The following is an 18,039-nucleotide window of genomic DNA, read 5'->3' as shown; positions in this document are numbered from 1 at the left end:
TCCTCTCAGCCTCCTCGCTGCGACTGGGCTCAGCTGGCCGCCTTGCAGTCTCTTCTGAGGTTCGCCCGGCCGTTACCATGGCAAACCCCAGCAGCTCATGAGTCCTCCCTCAACTTTCAGCCATCTTCTCTTGTCCCACACTCTGAGCTCAGAGTTGCTGAGGGAGACGGAGGGGACTCTCCCTGGCCCCTCATTTGCCTAAATATGCTGGCATCAGGCCACCACTTCTTTTCCCTTTCACCTGTGAAAACCTAACCGGCCAAATGTCACCATTTATTCTGGGTGACTTGAGGGAGTGGTTGAGGACACGCTCTTCCTCTTTTACTAGACAGTGAATTTCCAAGGGGGAAGGCACAGACTCCCATTTCTCTCAAGGCTCAGCTACACTTGGCACATAAGGGAAATCCACTAAATGTGCCCTTGAATAAATGATTGAATGACCTCCCAACACTCCCCTCGGAGGAAGACTGTGAAAGCATAGTGGTCTTGAGAATTGGTTTTGGACTCGGACAGAGCCAGGCTTAAAGATCATGGTCACTTTGAAGCTATGAGTGTGGAGGAGTACTTAACTCAGGGTAGGCAAACTTTTTCCGTAAATGGTCAGACAGCAAATATTTTTGATTTTGTGGGGCACGTGGTCTCTTGTGTAACTACTCAACTCTGCAGTGTTTGCAAAACCAGCCAGAGATAATACCTAAGCCAGTAGGAGTGGCTCTGTTCTCACAGACCTTTATTTACAAAAATAGGGAGCAGGCCCAGGGCCTGCTGACCCAGGACTTACAGTAAGAAAAGATTAAAAAATAAGATCAAATGAGGCAACCCATGAGTGTGGCCCTAGATCTTACACTTGATGTCCTTGGGTAGGATTGCACTTATTCCCTCCCATCAATTCCATTCAGTTCAATTTACTGTGCCACATGGCACTGGCATGCATAGTATTTCTTCTTTTTCCCATTTCCTTGTGAGATAATACCAAACATTTGAGAAACAGCATTGCATAGGGATTAAGAGGATAGGAGTCTGGAACTTAGACTGCCTGGGTGTGAGTTCTGGCCCCACCACTTCACAGCTATGTGATCACAAGATTAACTTACCTTCCGTGAGTGACCGAACTTCCCTCAGTCGTCCTACCTGCAAAGCCAGGGCCACAATAACAGTGCCTATCGCTCATAGGGTTGTCTCGAGGATTAAACGGATCTGCATATCCGAATCTCCGGGGGATCTTTAAAGATTCCAAAACCCAGGACACGTGCAGACCAAGGAACTCACAACATGTCTGGGGTGACACAGGGCCATTCAGTACTTTTGAAACTTCCCTAGATGATTCCAAAGTGCGACGAGTTTGGAAGCCACTGGGTTAAAGTGCTCCGCGTGCTGGTTTTGATCCTTTGGTGGACACTTCTGGAATTACTGCATCACCAGGAGGTCCCGCGCACCCCGGGACCCCCCAACCCTACTTCGTTGCTAACCCTGTTCCCCAGGCTTAGCGAGACCCTGGCTTAGAAGCCCCGGCCGGTGCATACTGGGACTTGTAGTCCCTTTGGTTTGCCGGCCCCGCCTCGCCCCGCCTTTTATTGGCTTTCTCAGACGCCCACCCCGAAGTTCCACCAATCACCGCAGCGCGGCTGGCCATTAAAGTCTGGAGCCGGCGGTCGCTCCGCAATCACTGCAGGGCGGACATCACGAGGTGGCTAGTCTGAGGCTGCGCGCCGCGAGGAGTTCCCACGGTCCTGCCGCCCGCCGCTGCCGCCGCCTCCGCGGTCGGTCTGCTGCAGGTAATTACAAGCCCCATCCGGGGACCCGGGCTAGGCCGCACGTCCCGGGCCAGGGTTGCGTCTCTGCTCACGTCCCGGGTCAGGGTTGCTTCTCTGCCGCGGCTCTGGGTCTCATGGCCGCGATTTTCAATTTCCCCGACCCTTTTTGAATAATCCTTTTCTCACCCCGGGAAAGAGGATTTCGGGAAGCGGTGAATCCCAAGAGAAATGCGGCGACCTCTCAGCCCGCCCTCCCGGAGGGTGGTCGTGGGCTGATGGGGGCCCTCTGTTGCGCGAGCTCTGGCTGGAAGCCCAGGCTCTTCCTAGGCGCAGGGAGAAGCGGGCGCGCGGAGAGAGTATTTTGCTCTGGTCCCACAGGCAGGGCGTGCCGGGCAGGGTCTGGGGCTTGGTTCCGACCTTCAGGATCTAGGAGCAGTTCAGCTTCTTGGTGCCTTTTTTTTTTTAATGTTTATTTTTTGAGAGAGAGATTGAGCGAGCGCGCACGAGCGGGGGAGGGGCCGTGAGGGAGGGAGACGCAGGATCCCCAGCAGGCTTCGGGCTCTGAGCTGTCAGCACCCAGCCGGAGGGCGGCTGGAACTCACCAACGGTGAGATCGTGACCTGAGCCGAAGTCGGACACTGAACCGACTGGGCCACCCAGGCGCCCCAGCTTCTTGGTGTTTTTAATGCGGAGGGTTGCATCCATTTCCACCCACTTAATTACCACAACAGAAATACCCAAACGTGTAAAAACATCCCTTCCCAGAAGTTAGAGGTGCCCTAGTTCCCAGAGGCTTGAGCTGGTGGGACTCATAGGATGATTCACTTCAAGCATGAAAGTGAAAGCTTGGTTTGGTCCCCTGCCCCTAACTATTAGAGGTGAGGTTGTACCGATATGGGTCATTCCAGGCCAAGAATTGTAGGATCCGGGAGTTGGAAAAAGGAACTTTTACCACGTGCTTCGTTTTGTAGATGCAAATAAATGCCTGGGGTTTGAGACTTGCACTGTGTACGTGGTGAGTGGCGTAGCTCAGCTCTTTTACTGTAGGGTTCCGTTAGTTAGCAAACGTTTATTGAGCCTTACTAAGCTCTTTGAGCAGGGGGCATTTGTTAAGGGGAGAGGCAGCCTATAGAGAACCAGTCCGGTGTTAAAAGGGTTTGCCCAGGGGCAGCCCATTGGCAAATCTAGCCCAAATCTAGATTTGTGGGAAGAGGTAGAACTTAGTTTGAGGGATGTGCAAGAGCTACTGTGATGGAGAAGAACGTTTCACCTGATAAACAGTGGGTGAAGGCATAGAGCAAGGATTTTGGACTCGAATCTTGAAACCTGGTTGGAACAAGGGATTTCATGCGGGTGGTGGGTTTCATGAGCTCTGTTTCCTGAGAAGATAGCGGTATATCTTGCAAGGCGTCCTGTGCTGCTGTAAGAGGTTTAGATCTTGGCCTGGAAGCTTGGGAAGCTGAATTCAGTAGGTGTGTACGTTAGGTAGTCTGTAGTGTGGACAAACATTGGAGAGAGGTCACAGCAGGGAGCACAGGCAGTAATTCCCAGGAGAATTGGTGAGGCTTTTTGAAAAACAGTTGCAGTTGGGAAGGAGAAGAAAAGGGAAAAAGTTCTGAACTGTTAAGGAGGTGAAATACACCATACCCAATATTGTTCAGTAAAAGTATATTGAAGTGAGTGCTGTTTCTTGAGTTTTCCAACCTATACACTATCTCGAGAAGAACCACCCAGCACTTCTTTTTTTAACTGCAGAAGTTGCTTTGTAGACCATAATTCACATCCCAGTTAATGATGGGGAAATTGTCACATGTATCAAAGATGTTGAAATCTGAAAGGGTAAGCTGATGATAACGCTTACATTTTCTTGTAATCCAGAAAATGCAAATTAAACCTATAATGAGATCACTTTATGTCCATCAGATTAGGAATTATAAAGCTCAGTGCAGTTAAGAAATGATAGGTATTTAAAAAAAAAAAGAAATGATAGGTATTTGAGGGAAAGATTCACTACTGATAGAAGGGTATCTTAGAACAGTATAGCTACTAGCGAAATGAGTATACCTGAAGACCTAGTGGTTCCACTTCTAGAAAGTAGCCTAAAGAAATATACATTTGTATGCAAGGAGAGGAGTATTAGGATGTTTGTTGCAACTTTGTTTATAGTGATAATGTTTTGAAACTGCCTAAAAGTCCTTTAGAAGGGAATGTTTATAAAGCGCACATATGTGTTTTTAAAGGTATAATAAAGTGAATGAAAAGAAATGCTGACTTACGATTGTGGCTATCTTGTGGTGTGGGAAGAATAGAACAGGATATGGAAACAAATTTCATCTGTAACATTTTATTAGTTTTATGGGGAAAGACTCTTCACAGACTTGCAAAATATTAACAGTTCATGGGCTTAATGATAAGTTAACAGTTGTTTTACATTATACTTTGTACATTTCTGTAATTTAACGTTTACCCTTCAGTTTCTTTTTTTACAGTTTATTTATTTGAGAGAGAGAAAGAGAGAGAGCAAGCAAGGGAGGGGGAAGATAGAGAGAATCCCAAGCAGCCTCCTCACTGCCAGTGCAGAACGCAATGAGGGGCTTGAACTCATGAACCGAAAGATCATGACCTGAGCCGAAACTAAGAGTCAGACGCTTAACTGAATGAACCAGCCAGGTGCCCCTACCCTTCAATTTCTTGAAGTATAAATTAACAAAATTTAAGTTAAGAATTAACATCTAACTGTAAAAGTCTTTCAGTCATTTTGGTAAAATTCTACAAACTAAACTGATATCAGGTTTCAAAAATAGTAATTTTGGTAAAAGGCATTCAAGTGTCAGATAGCTGTGAAAATAAAAATTTGGATAAACTTAACCATTGGGCAAATTTTACTTTGCTAAATTCCAAAATTATTCTAACCGTTAGGAGATTTTAAAAGTGTTTATCGACTGTCCATTTTGAAATGTGTTTCAATTGCTCAGACTTTTTGTAATGTTAAAAAATAATTTTTAAAAAGATAAAGTCGTCACTCTATAGATACAAGGGTGAACAAGTAGTAAAGATTACATTTAGCTTATATTGAGGAAACTTAGTGCGATGGTTACAACCAGTTCAAAGGCGACTCCATGGTATGGATATATTTGTAGATCAGAAATAATGAAAGAAATATGCAAATGGCAGGCAAAACTGGCTTCTTTCTACAACCAGAAATCAACTGAACCTCAGCTTGATAGAATTCATTTGTATATCTTTAGGTAAGAATTGTTTGGGGTGCCTGGGTGGCTCAGTCAGTTAAGGGGCTGACTTTGGCTCAGGTCGTGATCTCACGGCTCAAGAGTTGGAGCCCTGCATCAGGCTCTGTACTAACAGCTCAGAGCCTGGATCCTGCTTCTGATTCTGTGTCTTCCTCTCTCTCTGCCCCTTCCCCGCTTGTGCTCTCTCTCTCTCTCTCTCTCTCTCTCTCTCTCTCCCTCTCTCTCTCTCTCAAAAGTAAAGTCAACATTAAAAAAAAGAATTGTTTGCATTGCTGTTAATCCAGTTTACAGAGATGTGAAGAAAAAGTTCCATAGAGTCAGAATTAGGTAACCTTGAAGGACGTACTCTAATCTAGAATCCAGTTTGCCATGGACTCAGAAATTTTCCCTATAGGAAAAATATTGATTACCCTGAATAAGATACAGTTTTCAATTGAGATTTAAGATACGATCCAGTTGGGTTTGTTTTAATCTCACTCTTCAGACAGGAAGTTTAAAGGTTTGAGAGCTGAATCTGCCCTAAATAATTTAGTTCTACTATCATTGTACAGATAGACAATTCCCTAGAGACGGAAGCTTCTCCTGTGAGTTAGTAGCTGTGTGTCCTATGTTAGAACTTGGCACTACACGCTTGTTAAAAACAGCAAGACAGGTTTTATTCCAGCAGTTTTATTAGGGACAGGTGCTTGAGTGTAGATCTGAGCTCAACTCAGAATACAGCAAGGATAGCTAGGATTTATAGGTGGACGGGGTCAGTGGACGGAAAATTACTAAGTCGAACTTGATTAGATATCAAAGGGGGGGCTTTGATTCTTGCTAAACTGAGCTCACCAGGCCAAGACCTAGTGAGAAGGGGGCTCAGAGGGACTTGACTCCAGTTCGGTCAAGGATGGGTCCTTATCATCTCTCCCTGTGTCTTGCATACTGTCAGTCAGGGTCCACTGATGTTGATCTTATTGTAAGCCCCAGGAGAGTAGCGAGCAGGATCAAAGACCTTCAGGATCGGAAGGTTCTTTTCAGATGTCCTTGACTAGCTAGCTGCTTTGCTTGGCTTTGATGGTTCCCTGTTTCTAAAGAGTCAGTAGCAAATTGGGGACTGGCATTGAGGTCACACCCAGTGGTGGTTAAGGTGTGGGCTTTGGTGTCAGACGTTGGTTTGAACTTGACTGTGCTACTTGGGGTAGTTCTGTGATTGGGGCCTCCTCATTACTTGTATTGCTGGTGACAGTTTATCTAGAATGGGCACTCTGTCCCACACCTAGCAAATGAATGGAACCTTACTTGCTAGTATACTTCAAGTCAAGTGGAGTCCTTTGATGGAATTACTGACCTTGTGTAACCCTGTAGCCTGAGAGAGACGCAGGGCTAGTGGGAACAGCAGAGGACTTGTCATTGGAGGCGGGTAATATTCATTCGTAAAGGTTTGACCGATGGTCTTGACTTTGTGTGGTTCAGGTTCTCCTTTGGTAGGTTCTTTTAAGAGAAGAGCGCCTTGTACAGATGGCCCACAAGTGCCTTAAAATAGTAAGGTGGTGAGGAGCACCGGGGACGACCTGCTGGTGGAGGGGTTGGGCCCTGGGTAGGGGGTGCTGTGCACCCACCTGTGGTTACCCGGTTTTGCAGACATCCACATAAACAGCTCTTTTTTTGTGACGAGCAAGGTGACACAGCGAAAAAAGCAGTCTCTGGACCAGATCTGTGTGTCGGCCCCAGGCTTGCCGCTTACCAGCTCATTTGTCTCCTTGTCCGGCCTCGCTTTTCTCAGCTCTGAATAGAGCGATGAGACTGGCTCGCAGGCTTTCGCGAGGATTGGGTGGCGTGAACATGGCGTGGCTCATTGCAGAGACCCACAAGCATCCCACTCTGCCGCCCTGTGCAGCATGTGAACACGTGTCTCTGTAGGGGAGACCTTCTCTCCTCTGGTAGGGGTAACACGCGTCTGTGTCATTTTCTCCCCACAGATGGTTAGCAGACTAAACACATCCCCACTACAGTCCCCTTGGAGATCTTTCCACTGTTTTAAAACAGGTTAAAACAGTGCCCCATCGCAAGCGTGTGCCGTGGCTGATTTAACTCAGCAGCCCTCTGTAGAGGACACATTTTGCCATTAGAATGGCTGGGCTTCCTCACTTCCTTAAAGTCTTTCCCTTTTGACGAGATCGGGTGCGTTTAGGATGGTGTGGCCGTAGACAAGTCTTTCCCTTTTGAAAAATAATGCCTCCCACTTCTACTGGACTCTGCCTCCTGCCTTATATTTGCTCCTGATGGTCGTCCCCCCTGACAACGTGTGGATTTCAGTCGTGTGTCTTCCCACTAGAATGTCAGCTCAGTGAAGGATTCTGTCATTTGGTTCGCTGTTCTGTGCTGTGTTTGTTGGATGGATGGGTGGGTGGGTCGGACTGTAAAAATAGCCATCATGGGGGTGCCTGGGCAGCTCAATCACTTAAGTGTCTGACTCTTGGTATCGGCTCAGGTCATCATCTCACGGTTCATGAGTTCAAGCCCTGCATTGGGCCCCGTGCTGGCAGTGTGGAGCCTGCTCGGGATTCTCTCTCTCTCTCTCTCTCTCTCTCTCTCTGCCCCTCCCCAACTCACTTTCTATCTCTTTCTCAAAATAAATAAATAAACTAAAAAAATATAGCCATCCTGAAGAGCTAGTTCAGTAGGGATCATTTACTTTGCCTTCGTGAACTTTTCTCTTTGACAGAACAAGAATCACAGGCATGTTGCGAGATTATTTGTGACTTTTGCCTGATGCTTGGACTTTGTCAAGAGTATTGCTGATCAGGAAATGGCCGGGTGAGGCTGGCTGCTTTGAGACGTGTTCTTGCTGAAGGCAGTGGAAAGCTTATGTTACTCATCTTCATTCTAGACCCCAATATGTTTCCCCAAATGGTATTAACACGTGTTTTTTTAAGTGACACTTTCCATCAGTGTCATACTGTGAGGCCTTTAACTTGCCATTCTGTTCAAGGAACCGTACTGCGTGTTTATAAGAAACAGCAACAACAAAAAATCGCAGACAGGAACCGTTGCCAAATGATAGCTATGAAAATGCCACTTGCATATTAATAAAGCACTTTTCCCCACTGAGGGGTAGCATGCTAGTGTATTAGTAGAAGAATGACAAATGAATTTGAATTTGTAAAAATAACCTGGCGGTGCTTTTTCGGTGCCTGCTGTGTTGTTTGCCAATATAGGCAGTTAAGCTGGTGGTGTCCCTTCTAGGGTTCAGAGTCAGGGCAACTTCTTGATTCTGGGTTTTGTTGTTTTTTTTTAATGTATTTTGAGAGAGAGAGAGGGAGGGGCAGAGAGGGAGCAAGAGAGAGAACCCCAAGCAGGCTCCATGCTGTCCTCATAGTGCCCGACACCGGGGCTCCGTCTCACAAACCGTGAGATCATGGCCTGAGCCAAGATCAAGAGTCGGATGCTTAACCTACTGAGCCACCCAGGCGTCCCTTTATATATTCTTTTTGTCCCTAAACATGAAGGGAAAAAGTCACATGGCAGGGCCTCCAGAGGAATGAGCCTCCTTGTGATTAAGTCACGTGAACCAAACTTGGAAGAGACTGGTGTGCCCACCAGAGAGCCCGCTTAATGACTGCCGATGGAAGATGATAAGAACCAGCCGCTGTGCCCGTCGTGTCATGTGGGCTGGCTGGGAGTATATTCTCGCTCCCTGGGGCGGGTCAGAGAGACCTGGCCCTGGTTTTATTGGAACATCACCACGCCCACTGGTTTATGTATGGTTTCTGGCTGTGCGCACAGGACAGCGACAGAGCCGGACGGTTTTGAGGGAGATGGTGCGATCTGCAAGGTAAAATAGTTCTGTCCAGCTTTTTAGAGAAGAAAGGTGCCAGCTGCTGGCCCGGGGAAGGCTTCCCAGGGAGGCTTAACTGCAGTGAGGAGGCCGCCTGGCAAGCTTGGGGTCAAAGAGCTCCTGGGGGGGTCATCTCCGTCATCACTGTCACCTCTGCCATTACCTCCCAGCCCTGTGGCGAGCCCCCATCAGGTCCAGAGGACTTGGGAGAGTGTCCTCATGTGCACATTAATACATTAATAGGCCAGCTGGTTTGGGTACCAGGATGGCCGCCTGGGCAGTCTGCTGCCCTCATCTGTTCTCTGACTTCATCTGTCATATACCATCCTAAAAACCAGACCAACTATGGCATCTGGGTGGCTCGGTCAGTTGAACATCCGACTCTTGATTTCAGCTCGGTCATGATCCCAAGGTCGTGGGATTGAGCCCTACATTAGGCTCTACAGTGAGCATGGAACCTGCTTGAGATTCTCTCTCCCTCCCTCTCCCTCTCTCTCTCTCCCCCTCCCCCCGCCGTCCCCCTCCTCTGCTCCTGCCCTCTCTCACTCTAAAACAAGCACAAACAAAAAGCATGGCCATTTCTGAATAAGCTTAAACACAAATCTGGGGCACCTTATCGTGGTTCCCCGTTCATCTGCGGAAGACCTTGCATGGTGCTAAAGAAATGCGGATCTAGCACCAACTCGGGTTACACGTTAAGAATTGAGTTCCTGGAGGGGCTATCACCCTGGAGGGGGTGGCGGGGAAAGAGTAGCCTCAGGTCATGAGGCTTTGGGCCAGAGGTGAACTAGAGCCCGCCAAGGTTAATGAAGAACGCCGTTGCATCAAAATATAGTCCTAGACATCACCTGTAGCTCGTTAGAAATGCAGAGGCTCAGGTCCAGCCCAGGCCTCCTGAATCAGAATTTGCATCCTAACAAGATCTCCAGAGGATGTGGGTCACGGTCAGGTTGGAGAAGCACTGGACTAAGACACTGTTAGGTTTTTAAACTTTTATTGGATTCAGGGCTTCCTGTTTCCTCACTTTTGGGGGGAAAATCCACTACTCAATCCATTTTTGAGTTTTAGCAGTGTTAGGTACAGCATACTAAGGGTGGTTTCTTAGGCTTTTAGGTGGTTCATCCCTTAGCCGGCAGCATGCTCACCAAGGATAGAGGCTTTGTCCTTTCCTGCTGCGTTCAGAGCATCCAGCATGTTTTCTGCCAGAGTGGGTGTCCAGGAGACTCTGGCCAACTGGGTGAATGAATGAATGAGTAAGTGAATGGGTGAGTGAGCCCTATTTGACAAATGGCATAAGTGTCAGAGGTCAGCTTTGCAGACTGTTCTCCCGAATCCCTAATCTCAGAGACTGGTTTTCCTCTTCTCTCAGTGTGACGGGCTTGGTATCTGTCACAGGAAGGCTGTTATTTTAGAATAACATTCAGGACATAGGGCAGTGTCTGATCTGAGTAAGGCAAAGTGGCCGGGACTCGGCCTGGGTACTGCCTCTTATGCGTTAAAACTTTAAAGTTTTGGCCGTGCAGTATAAAATTGGGCATGTACTTCATTAAGAATAAAGTCTCAGGGCACCTGGGTGGCTCAGTTGGTTAAGTGTCCAACTTCAGCTCAGGTCATGATCTCACAGTTCGTGAGTTCGAGCCCCACATTGGGCTCTGTGCTGGCAGCTCAGAGCCTGGAGCCTGCTTCAGATTCTGTGTCTCCCCTTCTCTCTGCTCCTCTCATGTTCATGCTCTATCTCTGTCTCTCAATAATAAATAAACGTTAAAAATTAAAAAAAAAAAAAAAAAAAGAATAAAGTCTCAATGTAGAACTGTGTGGCAGAAAGCCTGAACCAGGAATTCAGAAGGCATGGGTTCTGGTCTCTGGCCAGAGCTGGCTGACTGGATATTGGACAAGTCATTTCTCTTGCTTTAATCTCCCCTTCTTATAACAAGGAATAAAATATTTGCTCTGCCTGCTTTACTGAATTCGTGTATGGTTGTAAATATTGTACAAAGGCATTGAGCTGAGCTGCCAATGTTTGACTATAGCTTATCCAGGTAACTCCCTCAAACTTATAAATTGCCCCTCAGTGTTTGAATTTTTACGAACTTTATTGCATAATAATATCTGTTAATTGTAGTAAAAAGAGAGCTAGGAGGAAATCATCCTGAATTCTACCTGCTGCCAGTCACTATCTACTGTTAAATTTCTATGTCTGCCCTCCACATTTTTCTACGCACACATTACGTATGTATTCTTTCCTTGCAAACATTTCATACAGTGTGGTAGACATTCTTCTAATACAGTGAGTTTTGTTGGTGGTGGTGGTGAGTTTTATCTGCTGTATTCCAAGTTGTGATAAAAACTTTTTAAGTTTTTTTAATGTTTATTTATTTTTGAGAGAGAGAGAGAGAGAGAGAGAGAGAGAGAGAGACAGAGCGAGGGCAGGGGAAGAGCAGAGAGAGAGGGAGACACAGAATCCGAAGCAGGCTCCAGGCTCTGAGCTGTCAGCACAGAGCCTGACACAGGGCTCGAACTCATGAACCGCGAGATCATGACCTGAGCTGAAGTCAAATGCCTAACCGACTGAGCCACCCAGGCGCCCATGACAAAAACTTTTTAAAGAGTTTTCACAGTATTCTTTGGTTTATACCCATAACTTCAACCTGTAGTGAGGGAGATATGAGTAGACCTTTTTCCCCTTAGGGAAAGGGGCCACAGAGCTAAAGATAAAATTCTGCTCAGTCATCATTTTTGACCCATTTGCTGTGATATTTCCTCAGGGGCCAACAATATTCTGTTTTTGTCATTCCTTTTTTGCTTGACTCTCTGCTTTTTTCTCCCTAGTTCCTGCCGTTGAACTCTGAGGCACAGAATGATTTGGGAAGGAGCTGTGTTGCTCAGCGTGGTCCTGGGAATCGGTGCTGTTCCCATGGATGATCCCGAGGACGGGGGCAAGCACTGGGTGGTGATTGTCGCAGGTTCAAATGGCTGGTATAATTATAGGCACCAGGTAAGACCATGACTAATGCTTTTCTTTATGACCCTGGTATTCTGTAAACAATCCTGCACATTGTCAATAGAACAGACTTTTTAAAAAGTCATTCACTCCCCCAAAGGCTGGCTAAAGGGTGTGTGTTGGCAAGGATGTGGAGACATGGGGGGCTCATAAAATGGTGCAGCCATTTTGGATCACTGGCAGTTCCCCAAAAGGTGAGACACTGAGTCACCACATGACACAGCAGTTCCATTCCTAGGTATGCATCCAGAGAAATGAACACATATGTCCACACAGATGCCTGTACATGAATGTTCATGGCAGTATTGTTCATGCTGGTGAAAAAGTGGGAACAGTCCAAATGTCCATCAACTGACGAGTGGATAAACAAATGGTGGTACGTCCATACAAGGGGTATTATTTGGCCACAAAAAGGAATGAAGTACTGAAGCAGGCTTCAGCGTGGATGAACCGTAAAAACATGCTGAGTGAAAGAAGCCAGTCATAAAGGACCACATAGGATCCCTCTGATATGAAAGGCCAGTGTAGGGAAATCTGTAGAGATGGAAAGTTGATCGGTGGTTGCCAAGGTCTGGGTGGAGGGGGGAATGGGGAGTGACTCTGGGGTAATAAGAATGTTCTGGAATTAGAGAGGGTGATGGTTACACAACTTTGTGAGTATCCTGGATACCACTGGGTTGTATATTTTGTTTTGTTTTGTTTTGTTTTAATGTTTATTTATTTTTGAGAGGGAGAGATAGAACATGATCAGGGGAGGGGCAGAGAGAGAGGGAGACACAGAATCCGAAGCAGGCTCCAGGCTCTGAACTGTGAGCACAGAGCCCAACCGCGGGGCTTGAACCGGTGAACCAGGAGATCATGACCTGAGCCCAAGTCAGATGCTTAACCGACTGTGGCTCACCATGGGTTGTGTACTTTATAAAGCTGACTTTTATGTGAATTAGAGTTCGGTAAAGTTGTTGCTTAAACCATCAGTTAATCTGTCAATTCTCAGAAACAGGATGCAGGGTGTGCTGGCTTCTCGTCTAAGAGAGCTTCCACAAGTAAACTCATCTCACCCCGTCGTCGTGGAGCAATGCACAGTAGGCCCAGTTCTTGTTTCCTCTTTGTGAACGAGAGGACTGAGGCATAGAAAGTGTCAGTCCTCCACCCAGTCCCAGTGAGGCACTGATGGCAGGTGGTTGAGCCTGGATCAAACCTGGGCTGACTAGCTCTGAACAGCGCTGTCTAGTGGGAGGGCCACGTGTGTTGTGGTAAAATTTCTAGTAGCCACATTTTTTTTTTAACGTTTATTTTTGAGAGAGAGAGAGAGCATGTGCATGCTGGAGGGCTAGAGAGACAGGGGGACAGAGGCTCAGACACGGGCCCTACACAGACAGCAGAGAGCCGATGTGGGGCTTGAACTCACGAACCGTGAGATCATGACCTGAGCCGAAGTCAGATGCTTAACCGACTGAGCCACCCGAGTGCCCCAGCCACATTTTTGAGAAATAAAAAGAAACAGATGAAAGTAACTTTGCTACATCTTATTTATCCCAATATATGCAAACTATCATTTCACTGTAATAATATAAAAAGTTAACGATGAGATATTTTGCCTTTTTTTTTTTTTTTTTTTTTTTTTTTTTTTACGCTATATCATCAAAATCTGGTATGCATTTACATTCACGATCTATGCAGTTTGGACGGGCCGTACTTGAAGTGTTCGGTTGCCCCGGGAGTTGCTGTATGGGACAGCGCAGGCCTGGAGTCTGGGCACCCACGGCCTGGGCAGTGCTGCTCGCGCGTTACCCTCTGGGGCTGTTTTCGTATCTGTTAGGCAGGGCATTGGTTTAGAAGACCTCCCTACCAGCTCCGGAACGTGATGATTATTGAATGACCTGTTTCGTGAATGTTTTTGTGTGTTTGCCGAACAAGAAATTTGGCTTGACTGAGACGTTGTTGTCATGGCAAGATGATCCCTTTTAACATCTTAGTACTTAACCACAGACCTGACCTATTTACGGAGGAGCAACCTGAGTACATGGCTGATCCGTCTCTCAATTTTCTCCTCCCTCTCCCAGGCAGGAGAAAGATACGGTGTTAAATACAGGTCACCGATGGTGAACAGGCTGATTCATCAGTCAGCCTTTTTTTTTTTTTAGTTTATTTATTTTGAGAGAGAGAGAGCGCGCACACACATGTGGGGAAGGGACAGAGAGAGAGAGAGGGAGAGAGAATCCCAGGCTCGAACTCATGCACCTTGAGATCATGACCAGAGCCGAAGTCAGACACTTAACCGACTGAGCCACCCAGGCGCCCCTTAAATGTTACTTATTTAATTTTGAGAGAGAGAAAGAGAGAGACGGAGAGGGAAATCAGAGGGAATCCCAAGCAGGCTGCATGCTATGGAGCCTGATGAGGGCCTTGAACTCCTGAACCATGAGATCATAACCTGAATCAAAATCAAGAGTCAGATGTTTAAAACCGATGGAACCACCCAAGCACCCCTTGCCACGCTGGTTTTTGTACAACCCACTTAGAAAGAATATTATTGGTTAAACATTATTAAGTATAGGGTTCCAATGACCCTTTCCTCTGAGAAAACCCTTTCTGCTTTTTGTTGTTGTTGTTGTTGAAGGGTGCTAGTTTCCCCTGGTAAAATAATATCGAAACAGAATGAAGGGAAGCGCTCGCTTCCCAAAAGAAAGAGTGAAAAACACTCATCCTTGAGTAAAGAGGACAGAGGCCGAGCGGAGGAAACCCGAGCGCTGAGTCATCGCTGAACTCAGCACTTAGCACTACTGGCCTGGTTCTGTCCTCAGCCGCTGCCAACATTGTCCTTCTTGGCTTTGGAGACTAATCATTAAAAGAGCATTTGAAAGAACTTTGCTCCTAGAACCTACACAGACTTTTCAACCTATGTTTTGATGGAGGTTCACCTTCTTGGATTGACACAGCTCTGGTTCCCGCGAATTCCTTTTGTTGCCGAAGGACGGGGACACCAGGCACAATTTAAATAACTGCTGAGTGCTTTGCTGTGTGCGTGATGATGGTTATTTAAATCATATTTTGTCTTGACAAACTGGGTTTCTCTGGTTTCCATTTTGGGGTGGGATTACTGGATGGCCTCGAGGGGGTTGGTCTGAGGCGAGGTGGGTGGAAGGTCTGCATCTGGTGCCCTCAGCCAGTTGTGGGGGAGAGCGGGGAGGTAAGGTCTCGCCAGGACAAGTGCCTGCAGTGTCCGGGCGGAGGAGAGAGGGAGAGGTCCAGAAGTGCAAACAGCACTCGGGGACAGGCTTGTCAAGGGGAATGGAATGGGCCACTACAGGAGGAACTGGGGTTGGAGGAGGGTTTCTTTCAGGACAGGTCTGAGTATGTGGAGGAGGAAGACCTCAGGTGGAACCGTGGGGGTGGCTGTTGAAATAGATTGCTGGCAAAGTTCACGGCCCCCTGGGGACTTTGGGGGTGACAGGAATTGAGAGGCACATGTGACCATGTGTCACTCAAAGGATGGGGGTTGGGAGGGTTTGAGGCCATTGCTGGCAGTGGGGCTCCAAGGTTTGCCATGTGTTGGCAGACGCCCCCCCACTCCGCTGGTCTGGTCTGGAGTTGGGTGGCGGCGGAGAGAAAGGGGGCCGCCACCTCCTCCTGGAAGCTTTAAGAGCATCTGTCCCAGGAGCTGGGAGGCAGATAGACGGGTTTCAGTTGAGGCAGAGAGGGAGAAGGAGAAGCCTAGAACTCACTCTTCTTGTTGGAACTGGGAGAAAGACGTGTGATAGAGGGCCAAGCGACAGAGTCATCACGTTTCTAAAAGACCACCTTTAGGGGCACCTGGGTAGCTCAGTTGGTTAAGCATCGACTTCGGCTCAGATCACGATTTTGCGGTTTGTGAGTTCGAGCCCCACATCGGGCTCGGTGCTGACAGCTCAGAGATTGGAGCCTGCTTCAGATTCTGTGTCTCCTCTCTCTGCCCTTCCCCTGCTCATGCTCTGGCTCTCAAAAATAAATAAACATTAAAAAGTTAAAAAAAAAAAAAGACCAGTTTTCATTTTATAGATTTTAAAAAATGTTTTTATTACTTTTGAGAGAGAGAGCAAGCTCCACACTGTCAGCACAGAGCCCGACACAGGGCTCAAACCCACGAGCCGTAAGATCATGACCTGAGCCGAAATCAGTTGGATGCTTAACTGACTGAGCCATGCAGGAGCACTTGATTTTATAGATTTTTAAAAAAAATGGGTGCAATCGCCACTTTTTAAAACAGCTCTATGGAGGCATACCTTTACATGGCCTACAGTTCATCTGTTATAATTGTATACTTTCTGTGAGTTTCAGCAAATTTATACAGCCCTGCGAGCATGGCCACAGTCCATTTTTAGGACACTTTCATTATTCTAGAAAGTTCCCTCATGCCGGTTTGCTGTCAGTCCCTGCTCCCATCCCAGCCCCATGCAACCATTGCTCTCTGTCTCTATTTTCTTTTTTTTTTTTTTTTTTTTCCAACTTTACCACCCACTCCCCTGCCATCTCATTTTAAACCTCTGATTCTCCTCTGGAAAGTTCGAGTTGGTGGTGGGCTCAGTGAGGCAACTCTGCAAAGTCCCTGACCCAGGGACTGCCTCACCCAGGCAGCACACAGTATGTACCAGGAAGTGATAATATGCATACATCCGGCAATGAGCAGACCAGGAGGCGCCTCTCTCAGATCCTTACCTGGCTCGCAAGTGGACCCCTTTACACTGACCATGACCGGAATGTGCCAATTGAGTTTAACCTTTGTTCTAAAGCGGTGGTTCTCATTTGGCTCACAGCTGGCCTGAGGTGGCAGCATCACAGGCAGGCATCGTCGGACAGTGGCTTGCATCAGGGAATCACGGGATGCTTTATAGGCCTGTCGTCAGAACTCCTAACACAAGCTGTGAACCAAGCTGAGTCATGGCAGTGTCTGCTCAGTAGCCCAGAGGGCCTTGCCTTCTTTAGAGAATCTTGCTCAATACCGTCCTCACATCCTGCTTTGTAGGCTTTTCTGGTTTTCAGGGGAAAATAACATATGGGCCAGATAGTGCAAAGGAAGTAATTCAAGTGGCTTTTAGCACCATTTCTCAAGTATTTGACTTGGTTGAACCCTACTCTTACTTGTTTTGAGTAGCAGTCAATACCGAGTCTAACAAGGAGCCCCTTTAGGTTAACAAAGTTAGAGGCAACCAAGTACCTCTGGACCTCGGAGAGACCCATGACCTGACTGTGAGACTGCTTCTTGTGGAAGAAGGGCACAAGGCATGGTCGGGGTCAAGGAGACTCGAATTGCCGAGTCTGTGCTGAGTCTGTCCCCATTTGCAAAATATGGATGAAAGCATGTGCCTGCCAAGGTGGTGGTGAGGAGTCCAAATCGTATAGGAGAAGTGCCAAAACAGGACACGCTGAAGCTGCCCTTTCTAAAATATGTAGCTTTAGGGGCGCCTGGGTGGCGCAGTCGGTTAAGCGTCCGACTTCAGCCAGGTCACGATCTCGCGGTCCGTGAGTTCGAGCCCCGCGTCAGGCTCTGGGCTGATGGCTCAGAGCCTGGAGCCTGTTTCCGATTCTGTGTCTCCCTCTCTCTCTGCCCCTCCCCCGTTCATGCTCTGTCTCTCTCTGTCCCAAAAATAAATAAACGTTGAAAAAAAAATTTTTTTTAATATGTAGCTTTATTGAGGCATGTTGTACATATCACATGTGATTCACCCATTTCAAGTATATAATTCAATGATTTTTTACAGTAAATTTACCAAGTTGTGCACACATCACCATAAATCAGTTTTCGAACATTTCCATCTACCCAGTTAGATTCCCTCCAGCCCATTTGCAGCCCCAGCCCCCAGCCTCAGGCAACCACTGAAAATATACCTTCTGTCTCTATAAATGTGCCATTTCTGGACGTTTCATATCAGTGGAGCCATTTGACATGTAGTCTTCTGTTTCTGTGAACATATGTTTTTGAGATGTATCTGTGTTGTAGCATGGCAGTACTTTGTTCCTTTTTACTGGCAAAGAATATTAAAGAGTATGTATAGACCACGTTTTATCTGTCGTCTTACCAGTTGGTGGACATTTGAGTTGTTCCCATTTTTTGCCTATTACGTGCAGTGTTGCTAAGAACATTGGTCTGTAAATCTTGGCTGGATAAATGTTTTTGTTTCTCTTGGGCAGAAAGAATTGCTCGGTCATGTGGTAACTTTAAGTTCAACCTTTGAGAAA

At 47.0% G+C, this 18,039-nt stretch overlaps 1 protein-coding gene across 1 annotated transcript in view; it reads left to right on the top strand.

The window, feature by feature from the left end:
- The first annotated feature begins 1,619 nt into the window (after positions 1–1,619).
- LGMN (legumain) overlaps positions 1,620–18,039 on the top strand; it is a 36,097-nt gene continuing 19,677 nt past the window's right edge. Inside the window, exons 1-2 of the mRNA XM_047863212.1 lie at positions 1,620–1,775; positions 11,652–11,817. Of these exons, the coding sequence (XP_047719168.1) occupies positions 11,680–11,817 (138 nt within the window). The 5' untranslated portion in view covers positions 1,620–1,775; positions 11,652–11,679. The remainder of the gene's footprint in view (positions 1,776–11,651; positions 11,818–18,039) is intronic.

Source organism: Prionailurus viverrinus, chromosome B3, assembly GCF_022837055.1.
Source record: "Prionailurus viverrinus isolate Anna chromosome B3, UM_Priviv_1.0, whole genome shotgun sequence".
Classification (NCBI taxonomy): Eukaryota; Metazoa; Chordata; class Mammalia; order Carnivora; family Felidae; genus Prionailurus; species Prionailurus viverrinus.
Note: the sequence above shows the minus strand (reverse complement) of the source record. Positions and strands in the feature narration are given on the sequence as shown.